General features: G+C 39.9%; 1 protein-coding gene and 1 pseudogene across 2 annotated transcripts in view; one reads left to right on the top strand and one right to left on the bottom strand.

The window, feature by feature from the left end:
• Kat2b (lysine acetyltransferase 2B) overlaps nucleotides 1–12613 on the bottom strand; it is a 106037-nt gene that overhangs the window by 62984 nt on the left and 30440 nt on the right. For both annotated transcript variants that reach the window (XM_078038305.1, XM_078038306.1), the window contains exon 2: nucleotides 9546–9672. In XM_078038305.1, the coding sequence (XP_077894431.1) occupies nucleotides 9546–9672 (127 nt within the window). The remainder of the gene's footprint in view (nucleotides 1–9545; nucleotides 9673–12613) is intronic.
• Nucleotides 1559–8635, top strand: LOC101960518 (adenosine 5'-monophosphoramidase HINT1 pseudogene; annotated as a pseudogene).

A 12613-nucleotide genomic window follows, 5' to 3' on the forward strand; every position in this document is an offset into this window, starting at 1 on the left:
AATTAACCTGAGACAGAAGTCATGACTCGGAGGTCACTGCTATTTTAAGCTTTGACGTATGCTTCCTAATTTAATACTCCCTCATAAAGTTTGCATTGATGTACAATGTCTCAGCAAGATTAGAGAATAACCCTTCCCCTACACTCTTGCCTACAGCGGAGAATCCCTACCAATAATTTAATCAATCTTTTGAAAATTAATGAAGGCCCCAAAGCTTTGATCTGCATTCCCTGGAATGGCCTAGGAGTTTTTTATATTATAGGCTATTATTATTTGTTCTCCTGAGCACTGTCCAGATCCTGGGTTTGGTCTTTTTAGTATGCTGCTCTTTTTATTATTGCCTTAAAAAGAACTTTTGGTACTAACCTTTGGTCTGTTCTATTCATTGCAAATGCTTATGGATTTTGTTGAGATTTGCGTTTCATTGATTTGGTTTGGCTGGATACAAACTTTTAATTTTGTAGAAAGTCAAAAATCTATGTTTGGCATTTAAGGCCCTGCAAACAATTTTCCTACTAACCAAAAGATAACAAAAATGAATTTCACCTAGCATTTTAATGAGTTTTTTAAAAAAAGCTCCATGAAAATGTCAACATCTCAAAATTTTTAAAAAATTAAAAAATTAAAGCTGAGAAACGATTCCAGATTAAAGAATATAGAGACAAGACAACTAAACGCATATGTAATTCTAGACTGGATGTTTGATACAGAAAAAAAAATACGAAGGACATTTTTGGATCGACTGATAAAATTAGAATACAAGCCATAAATTAGACACAAGCATTACATTAATGTTAAAATTACCACAATTGGTAACGGAACTGATGTTATATAAAATAATACCTTTAATTCTAGAAAACACAGATTAAAATATTGAGAGGAAAAGGGCTATGGTATAAATGCAACTTATATAATATAGGGAAAGCTATCATATTGTGTTATATCTGCATATAAATAAGAACAAACGGCAGAGCAAACTGGATAAAATGTTACCAATAGCTAAATCTATAGAAAGGATATATGGGAAATTCCTCATTTCTATCCTTGTAATTATTATGTAAGCTTCCAATTATTTCCAAATAAAAATGTTTTCAAAAATCTTTCTTCCATCTGAATTTGATAATCCAGCTTTTATTTCAAATGGCCTTCCAAGAGCCTGTTACAAATCATCAGTATGATTACTCAAGAACTGGCCAATCCGTGACTTATGGGAAAGGCTCATTCCTCCCAGCAGGACTCAGTTCCCCCAGTGTCCCTTATATGTGGAGGGCCAGAAGGGAAGGGAAGGTGTAAATCAGAGGAATGGAGGAGATTTTGCTTATTTTACATCTCTCCAGGAGAGTGCATGTTGGCCCATCTTTGTATTATGTTAGACTTGCAAACACCCAGGGTACCACAGGGTGACCCATCGTGTGTCTGCTGCCAAGAATCACAGTGCAGCTGTTGCCTTGCTGAGAACAGGAAGCACACTGTCACTGTGTGCTATGACCCTTACTAAGCTCTGGCTCCATGTATCACTGACCTGCACTTCTCATGAGGACAGCCTGCCAGTCCTCACATGCCCTGCATTGTGCATGGGCAGCAGCTGAGCAGGAAACTAACATGTCCCCGCTTTTTTGGACCAGAAGCAAATGGCATCCTGTCTACAGGATTTGAAAGCCGGTCAAAAACATGTTTTGTTCATGGGAACATGGGATCAAGGCTAGAAGAGGTAAAATTAATGACTACAATAAACCTACTGAATGAACTGCAAAAGGCTAATCAATTAAAAGTGTTTCCTCACTGGGCTGAGTGGTACATGCCTGTAATCCCAGCAACCAGGGAGGCTGAGGCAGGAGGATCGAAAGTTCAAAGTCATCCTCAGCAACTTGGCAAGGCCCTAAGCGATTTAGCGATACTCTGTTTAAAAATTTAAAAAAGGGGTAGGGATATGGCTCCATTGTTAAGCACCCCCTGGATTCATTCCCTGGTACCAAAAAAAAAAAAAAACTTGTTTCATTTTTGAAATCATAGATATGGAATGGAAAAAAGAACAGTCTAAAAGTAAGAACAGAAATCCAACAGAAATATAATGAGAGCCACATCTAGAAGTTTAAATATCCCACTAGCTATGAAAAAAAAAAAGCTAAAAGAAAAACTTGGGGGCCAGGTGTGGTGGTGTACATCTGTAATCCCAGCGGCTCAGTAGGCTGAGGCAGGAGGATCACGAGTTCAAAGCCAACCTTAACAACATCGAGGCACTAAGCAACTCAATGAGACCCTGTTTCTAAATAAAATACAAAATAGGGCTGGGGATGTGGCTCAGTGGTTGAGTGCCCCTGAGTTCAATCCCCAGTACCAAAAAAAAAAAAAAGAACCAAAAACCTTGGGGGATAGCTCAGTGGCAGAGCATTTCATTTGCTTAGCATACATAAATCCCTGGGGTCAATCCCCAACATGCAAACACACACACACACACACACACACACACACACACACTCAAAAGAAATCAATAAAAAACGTACTTTACTAATATATTATCATTCTGTCAGGTAAAAACGTTATTAATATTACCATTTTCCACCTTTTTTTTTTTCATACTTAGTCTTCCAAATTGGTGTGCATTATACACTTGAAGCTCATTTCGATTCAAACTAATCACAATCCAAGTAAGCCACAAATGGCCTTGCAGCTGCTCTGTCGGACAGGGCAAGTACAGATGATGCACCAAGAAAGCTTGTCTGCAATAAATGCAACCAGTGCCCCCTTTTCAGTACAGTGACTTCAATGACTTATCAATAAAGGGAATAAACCAAATCACGTCAAATGTATTAAATATATGCTGATTATAAAAGTCGGCCCTTAACCACAGTTCAGCAAACCAACAGGTGTGTACAATTATAATGACATAAGACGAAACATTACAACAGCTCCGAGGACCTTGTTCCCTCTACAAAGACCTAGAGAGTCAAGCCTTAGAGAAAAAGGGGATTCCCTGACCAAAAAATGAAAGAAAGGAATTACAGGGCATGTGAGCCTCCAGATCCAAAACATAGATAGGGAAAGTTTAAAGAACCTCCAAGCCTGGGAGCCAAAACGCAATGCAGACGGTGGGGAAAAGCCTGGAAGGTATGGGAACATGAAGTATCTGCTGAACTCCACTCTGAGGATAATAGGCAACCCAGAGCCGTAAACAGGAGAGTGTGACCAAATTCAATCACTTCTTCCTAGGAATGCTGGGTGTGCAGGAATAGAAATAAGAACAGGAGCTGCAGCAGACAGGGCCAAGGAATCATAAGGAAAAGGCTGAATTCAGGAAATGCTGAAGGGATTTTGGAGGGAGACTAAACCAGGACTACATAGCCAGAGGAAGAGAGAAGTAAGCTATCAGGTGAGTAGGACAATGTTCTCCATGTTCTGCCCTTAGATCCTGCTGTTCTGTTCCCACAACTCCCCATGAGGTTAGAAACCTGCATCTGCAAGTCTGCATTAGCCAACCGAGGACACTCAGCCAAGAGGAAAATGCCGACCTCCTTCAGGTAGCTCTGTCAGTGTGCCAGCTGAGCTCCAGAGGTATGCCATTTGTCATCAGCACCACACATGTATAAACGGGAACTGAGAGGGATCAAGGGCTGGAGGTCTACGCAAATGTGGTGTGGCCAAAGAAAAAGCGTTGAGTTGTGGGATGTGGTGGGGCTCATGTCTGCAATGCCAGCAACTCTGAGGCAAGAGAAGCAAGGTTGAAGTAGAAGGATCACAAGTTTGAGGTCAGCCTGGACAAATTTAGCAAGACCCAGTCTCAAAACAAAAAGTAAAAAGAGCTGGGGATGTAGTTCAGTGGTACAGTGTCTTGGATTCAATCCCAGTTGTACTCCCCCCCCCACTCCCCAAGAAAAGAAAAGAAAATGTGTCGAGTCAAATAATCTTCTTAAATCACGTAAATATTTGAAATAGTCCGTGAGTAAAATACTGGCATTCTCTTTTATTGCAGAAGAAATAAGATACGTGTTTAATCATTAGAGCCGATTCCTTACTTTCCATAGAAAGTTATAACTGTAAACAAGCAGAAAAAAAAAAAGAGATAACTATAATAACAAGGATTAATTCCCACAATGAAGGTAACAGCTCTGAAAAAAGAAAAAGAGTTCTACAGAAGCCAGACACAGTGGTGCACACTAGTAATCCCAGCCACTCCACAGGATGAGGAGGGAGGATTCCAAGTTCAAGATGAATCTCAGCAACTTAGTGAGGCCCTAAGGACTTAGCAAGGCCCTGTCTCTAAAAGAAAAAAAAAAGAAAAGAAAAAAGGAGGGGGGCTGGGGACATGGCTCAGTGGTTAAGGGCCCTAGGGTTCAATTGCAGGTGCAAAAAAAAAAAAAAAAAGTAGAAAAAGTTATACATAAAAGCTGTATAAAATTTAGGAGGGAGTAGCTCAGTGGTAAGCATTTGCCTGGTACTTAAAAGGCCCCAGGTTCCATCCCAGCACCGTGAGGGAATAAAAAAAACCTTTAAAAATTATCACTGGTTGAATTTAATCACCAGTTTGTTCTGGTTCAGTTCATTACAATGGAATCCAAAAATAACAACAGAAATTCCAATGGTATTTTGATCACATGGTTTGTTTCCTGCTTTCTTGGTCATAAAAACAGGTTACTTTTTAAATAAGCAATGCCAAATAAGGAGGGTTTTGTTGGTTGGCTAGATGGCTGGTTGGTCAATCGGTTGGATTTTTGGTATTGAAGACTGAACCCAAGGCACTTTACCACTGAGCCTCATCCCCAGTCATTTTGTTTTTTTTTTTTAAGACAGCATCTTCCTAAGTTGCTAGAGCTGACTTCAAACTTGGAATCCTCCTGCCTCAGCCTCCCAAATCACTAGGACTACAGGAATGCACCACTGTTCCCAGCTTGGAATTTTTATTAATATTAAAATGAGGAGAAACATTGGACTCAATTGAAATGCTTTGTTAGAAGTGCTTTGTCAAATTTTTGTAAACTGAATGTATCTACCTGAAAATATCAAATAATTTCAGAGAATAAGGTAGAAAAGGCTGTAATGCCAGTAGTCTATTCTACAGATGACAATTATTAACCCCAGGTAGTTAAAGGGTATTGTATTATACAAGCAAATCTTGATCAACCATTTCATTCTGTAGATGATACTAAATTGCAAAAAGGTGAAGTGATATGGCAAACTGTGGGGCCAGACCCCAAATTCTTATTTCTTAACTGCCAATTGAAATTCCTTTCCACTAGATCAGACTCTCTCACTCCTGTGTTTTCTGTCCACCAGACACAGAGGAGTATCAAATTATGGCAGGACACAGATGCTGGGATAAAAATAATTGTCAAAATACTATATAAAACCGGGTGCAGTGGTACACTAAAAATAAAACAAATTTTTTTAAAAAATTAAAAGCTCAATATTTCCTTTAAAATGCTCTATTTTCTAAACTAATAAGATCATCCTCATGAAGAAATCAGAGCTATTCTTGAAGAAGCACCCTGCAATTTGGGAAAAGACCACCTTCCATGTAGTTAATTCTGTGGGTAGTTAATTCTGTAGTTAATTCTGAGGGATTCTAGTTGGGCATATGACAGGCACTCTCCCTTAACCAAAGAGAAACTGATTTGCCTATTGTTTTTGGCTTCTGAGAGCTACCAGTAACTACCCTTCTTACAAAAACCACTTGCTAGCCAGGCACAGTGGCATATGTTGGTAATACCAGCAATTTGGGAGGCCAAGGTAGAAAGACTGTGTTCAAAGCCAGCCCCAGCAACTTAACAAGGCCCTAAGCAACTCACTGAGACCTGTCTCCAAATAAAATATAAAAAAGGGCTGGGGATGTGGCTCAGTAGTTAAGTGCCCCTGGGTTCAATCCCTGGTACCAAAAAAGAAACTTTTCTTATTTAAACTAGACAATGCTTACATCTGCTGTTTGAAGTAAAAGAACCCTCCCCCCCATGGTGTTGCAATGTACTACGGACAATAGTAACTAATAATCATATGTTTGTGTGCCAGGTACTCTTCTAAAAGTTTTACATGTGGCCAGGTACAGTGGCACATGCCTATAATCCCAGTGACTCAGGAGGCCAAAGCAAGAGGATGGCAAATTCAAGGACAGCCTCAGCAATCTTAGCAAGGCTCTAAGCAACTTGGTGAGATCCTGTCTCAAAAAGGGCTGGGGACATGGTCCAATGGTTAAGTGTCCCTGGGTTCAATCCCTAGAAGCAAAAAATATGTAAAAGATTTACATCATTTAATCCACAAATTGATCCTCTGAGGTAAGTATGATTATTAACCCATTTCACACTGAAAATACTGGGATCCAGGCAGATTAAGTCATGCGCCCTTTCTCAGAGCTATTGGTTGAACAGCCAGAAGTTTAACTCAGGCTGGAATATCCTATAATTTGTCTTAGATTATGAAACCTCTAATCAGACTGCTTTATGATTTGTTTTGTTTGCTGTTTGTTTTGTCTATGGTGCTGAGGAAAGCAATCCAAAGCCTTGCCTATGCTGGAAAGCCCTTTACTAGTGAGCTATTCCCCAAGCCCCATGGCCCGAATTTTTACTAATAATAAGAACGTCTTTCCACATTGGAAAATACTTTTTAAAAAAAAATTCCCCATATTAAATTTTATAATATCGATTTCCAAAATGCAACCAATTATCTTCTACGGTGGGATATTTAGGTTATTCATAGCATTTTAATACCATAAATAAAGCAATAACTGCTTTTCACTTATTTTGAGGGCACATCTTTTTTTTTTAATATTTATTTTTTAGTTTTCGGCGGACACAACATCTTTGTTTGTATGTGGTGCTGAGGATCGAACCCGGGCCGCATGCATGCCCGGCGAGTGCACTGCCTCTTGAGCCACATCCCCAGCCCCACTGAGGGCACATCTTAATCTATATGTAGGTTAAATTTCAAGCACGGACTTGCCAAGTCAAAGGACATGTACCTCTTAATTTTTTTTTTTAATTCTTCATTCTTGATTATATATTGGCAAATACCAGACATTTGTTTTCAAAGCTGGTTAAGAATATAAAAGGAAACAAAGTTGGCTGTTTTTTTGTGACACACTGTTTCTGCCTTCCGGCATTCATGTGTGTTTACAAAGCACAGAAGGGAGACAATCTGCTCAGCTACAAAAGAAAAGAAGATCTTGTTTTTAAATGTTAATTGATGGGAGATAATAGGATTTCCCAATCAATACCAAATACAGTTCAAGCTCAGGGCTTAAGGATTTCTTGAGCCCAGTTATTTTTATTGCATCATATTTCCTGAGACGATACCAAATATCATTCACTCATGGACAGATTGTAAAAACGGTAAATGATAAGACAGTTCTATAACTTTTAGGTCTTCCTTTCATACTTGCTACTTTTTAAAAAAAAATTACAGCTAGGACCAAACTGTTTAGAGCTGGGACTAGAGCTACTGGGGGGCAAAGGAGGTAGGAGGCTGAGGCAGGAGGATTGCTTAAACCCAGGAGTTTGAGGCCAGCCTGGGCAACACAGCAAGACTCTATGGAAAAAAAGGTAGGGAGGAAAGCGGGGAGAGAGAGAAGGGCAGAGGGAGAGAGAAAGGGAGATTTTAAAAAAGAAATCATGGCTTACATTTTGACAGCAGCACACTCAACACAATGATGTGATTATTAGTGTTTAATTTCTTTTGTGAGCTCTATGTTCTATTTCCTTCTCCAGGAGTTACCCCAGTGCCATGACTTCCTGAGAAGATCAAGCTACCTACTTTTTTGCTCTACAAATACTGAAATACACTTCAACTGAAGACAACATAAAACCTCAGACTCAACCTGACACCATGCTCTCCTTGGGGGCTGGCACTGCACCATTTAGATCAGCAGGAAGCTCTTCAGATAATGAGGATGACAAAAGAAGCTACCTACTTATAAATAGCCAGATGGAAGGAACAAGGACCTTAGTGTACATGTTCTGCCCAGAGCTATGTCCTTGTAATACAGGAAGCTGGACTTACATTACTTGGGAGAATGGATAACTGAAGGTAGAAAAAAATAATAATAATAATGTCCCAAGATCCTCTGTAAACTGGAATTTAAATAACCAGAATAATCTAAGTGCCCATTATTTTTTTTTTTCTACTTGGGCTGGGGGTGTACCACTGCAGCAGTAGAACAGTGCCTGGCATATGTGAAGAGCGGGGTTCAATCCCCCACAACTGCAAACGTTACCAACTCAAACAAAATACAATGTCAAAGCAGTTTTTAGCAGCATGGGAAGGATGAGATCACCAAAGCTCAGGTCACCCAGCCTGGCGACAACAGCATCTTCAGAAAGATCATTCGCAAGGAAATCTGAGCCAAATTCATTTTTGAGGATGGCCAGTGTCTTGTTTTCCATGACATTTCCCCTCAAGCACCAACACATTTTTTTGTACTCCAACTGAATACAAATTAAAATCTCACATATAGTCCAGATTTCTGCAGTAGAAGAAGTGGATAAAATTCTTCATGGACATTTAATGACTGGTGGCAAGAAATGTGCTGCTGGTCAAGGACCAAAGAAGGGTTATTAAATGGTGGTAAATGAAGGTGCAGAGGGGACAGTCTGTCTACCACGTTCATCTCCATGTTTTTGGAGGTCAGCAGATAAAATGGCCTCTCAGTTAAGCAGGAATTGGAGAATAAGTTTCCCTTCTTTAGGCAAGAATTATATTTGAATTTCCAATATGTTAAACAGCATGCTTATGTCTGCCTGTGTGTGGAGATATTGAGGAAATATTTTTTAAAACTATACATAACAGAAGACATTGCATGGTTAAAATATTTTTTTTTTTTAATCCTACAGCTGGGGATGTACCTCACCATAGTATGTTCTTAGCATATGAGAAATGCTGGGTTCAACCCCCAGCACTCCTCCCCAGAAGAATTACCCTGACACTCTATTAAGATGCAGAGTACCAGATTATCTCAGTCCTGTTGAATAACTGCAGCAAAGCCTTATCTTGCCACCCTGACAATGATTATCTTACAGAGATGGATAAAAAAGTTGAAAAGGAAAAGACAAGTAAACATTCAAGAAACACAATGGAGGGCAACCCCAATAAAGAAAGTACTGGCAAATACAAGAAACAAAGGAACATGCAGATAAAATGAAGCACCCTCCAAGAAAGTTCAGAGATTCAGAAAATAACAACAAATAACCAGTTAGTTGAGGTTTCCACCCTAGGCTCAAAGACCCTCAGGCCCCTCTATCAGAACGAATCAGGACATGTTACACATTATTTATTCTAAATAGCTCAGTTGCTGTGTTTCATGCTATCTGGCAATCCTTCAGTCCAACTCAGCTCATGCTGAAAGGCGAAAAGAGACAAATAATGAATCGATGCCAACAGTGAGTGCGTGGACTGTCTCTCCCATGAAACCAACTCAGGAAACTAGAGAGACTCTTTTGTTGTTGGCCTCATATAGAAGTAAACAGCATTCAAGTTGGGTTAATCCACGGAATTCATTAAAAATCGGGAACAGTCAGGCAACAATGAAATTGCTGGTTTCAAACCTAGAAGATTTTGGAACTCACCTAGGGCATGGCTACAACTCCGGCAGGATTCCGTGAGACTGACAATGATCTGCTGCAGATCGGCTCTGGGGGGAGTGGGAGAGGGGTTGGGGTTTTTCCAGCCATTACATTTACAGGATTCCTCGGCCTAGAAGAAGAAGAAAGAGAGAAACAAAAATTCCGTCACAGGCAGCCATGGACTGATTTTTTTTTTTTTCTTCCATGAGAACAATGCACACTGGTTATATGACAGCTACCCCCCCACACAACTCACCCTCAACTTTGTCATTTTCTACCTAGGAAAGAGAAACAAACTCATAAAAAAGGCAAAGGGAGTATTTGCTTTGGGCATTCTGGGTTTTGTTTTGTTTTGTTGCTGGCTGGAATCTACATGCTGCAGCTCAGACGGCTGACCCCACACACTGTGCCACCCTTGCCTCAGTGAGTGTCCCTCTTGAGGGGTCACAGTTCCAAGAGAATCCTTCACTAAAGTTTTATAAAACAGGGCTGGACTAGTTGCCTGGCATGTGTGAGGTCTTGGGTTCAATCTCTAGCACCTTAAAAAAAAAAAAAAACTAACCAAAATAACAAGCCACACTCCTCAGATAACAATAAACACAGCTAGGATCTGAGCAAGACTGAGCTTTGCCAGCTCCAAGGCTCCTGCTCCAAATCGACTCCACAGACCAGAAGAGAAACTCACAGACCTACAGAAGTTGTAATCCCAGTGAGATGCGATGGGGTACACCTAGCTGAAGCCCCACGCACCCCAAACCTTTTTACAGGCTCCCAGGTGTGGAAATGGAGAGGACATCATGTAGTCTGAGGTTTCTATCTATGTGTACTTCCCAGAGTCCCTGTACTAGAACATGATATTATTTCAGTAATACTTGATAGAAATCTTTAACTTTGTCCACATACTTTTCATACTTCTCTTTGTAAAAAAGAAAATAATAATAAAAATAATAATAATAATAATTAAAACATTTCTGTGGCTGGGAAAACAGAAAATAAATTGTTCAAATAATGAAATACTCAGATTCATTCTAGGCCAAAGCCTTCAAAGTGTCCAAAAAGGTAGCCACTAAGCCATATGTGCCTACTAAGCACTTGAAATGTGTCTAGTCCAAATTGAAATGTACTGTAGAAGGAAAATACATACTACTTCTGAAGAGTGGTGCAGAAAGAAAAATGTGAAACATTTTTTCCAGTACTGGGAATTGAACCCAGGGACACTATACCACTGCTATATCCCAGCCTTTTATATATATTTGTATGTATACATTTATATATGTACTAGGGATTGAACTTGGGGCACTTTACCACTGAGTTACATTCCCAGCCCTTCCCCCCCACACACACTTTTTATTTTGAGACAGGGTCTTGCTAAACTGCTTAGGGCCTCACTAAATTGCTGAGGCTAGCCTTGAATTGTGATCCTCCTGCCTCAACCTCCCAAATAGCTGGGATTACAGATGTGTGCCATCAGGCCCAGCTTATTTTAAGATACAGGCTCACTAAGTGGCCTAGGCTGGCCTTGAATTTATAATCCTCTTGCCCTTAGTCTTTCTAAACTCCAGAGTAGCTGAGAAACTAAGATAACAGGCATGTACCACTACACCCTAGCTATTAATTTTCATATTGATTGCACACTGAAATGGTACTATTTTAGACATACAGGATTAAATTAAAAAGATCATTAAAGATAATTTAACCTTTTATTTTTTTTCTTTTTACATTTTTAAATGTCATTTCCAGAACACTTAACTTGTCACATTCACATTCTACTGTACTATTCTATGAAACAATGTGTATAGATATTTTTGATTGGTCTTTGGGTTCAATCTTTGGTTCTCTCAGAGTTTTTTGCTCTCCATGTTGTTTCCTCGCCCTCACCCCAGGTACCAGGTGGCTGAAGTTAATAAAAAAAATCTAATTTTTAGAAATTTTCTAAGTGACAGCTACCTTGATCTTATCCATAGTATTTCCCAAGATGGAGACAGTGTCTGAAGTGTGTGTGGTACAGGAGAAGAGGGAGAGAAGGAATTAGTTACTGGCAAGGTTAAGAGGGGTCAATGTAGAAGATGAAAAGTTTGTTTTGAAATGTGGAAAGAAAAATCCACCTTGAATATGAATTATTTACAGTAGGCCCAGTGGACCTTGTGAAATCAGCACATGCAACTTGACCTCTTCTTCCATTTTAACATGATGAGAATGAATATGGCACAGCTAGAAGGACTTTATGTCAGCAAGCCCCATAATTACAGACCCAGTGAATACCAAGGGCCCCTCTTTCGGCAGGGCATCAAGAAGGATCTAACTCGTATCTCTACTGCTATTTTACCAAGCTGAGCTCAGACTTGAAATTCTCTGCAATAAGCCACAAACCCCTTCAGAGATTATAAAGGTCCCAGAGTCAAGGGTCTTGGGGGAACATTCATGTGAGAACTTCAAGAGAAGGGAAGGTTTGCCAGGCATGGTGGTATACGTCCGTAATCTGAGCTATTTGGGAGTCTGAGGCAGGCGGATCACAAGTTCAAGACCAGCCTTGGCAAATTAGTGAGACCCTATCTCAAAATAAAAAGGGACGGGGGGAAAGGCTAGGGTTGTGGCTCAGTGGTAGAGCACTTGACTAGTATGTGTGAGTCACTGGGTTCGATCCTCAACACCACATATAAATAAACAAATAAAATAATGGTCCATCAACATCTAAAATACAATTTAAAAAAAAAAAAAAAAAAAAGACTGGGGATGCACCTCCGTGGTAGAGCAAACCTGGGTTCAATGCCCAGCATAGGGGGAGTGAGTGCAGAATGTGCCACTTTGGTATAAAGGTTATACATAACAAAAAATAGCTCTCTGCCTTCCCCCTATTTCCCCACCAGCAGGACATAAGTAGGAAGGACAGGAAGTTAATCAGACAATTCTTATCAGCCCAGAGATGGCACCAGAGGAATCTGCACAATAAACCTTAGTAAAACCAGCCCTCATTTACCCTTAGTTTCTCCATGTTGCCTACATGACGTAACTGAATTTCTGCCCCCACTGAGTCTTGCTTATTTTTTTTTTTTCCGGGTATTCAGGAGAGA

The sequence above is a fragment of the Ictidomys tridecemlineatus genome, chromosome 2 (genome assembly GCF_052094955.1).
Source record: "Ictidomys tridecemlineatus isolate mIctTri1 chromosome 2, mIctTri1.hap1, whole genome shotgun sequence".
Lineage (NCBI taxonomy): Eukaryota > Metazoa > Chordata > Mammalia > Rodentia > Sciuridae > Ictidomys > Ictidomys tridecemlineatus.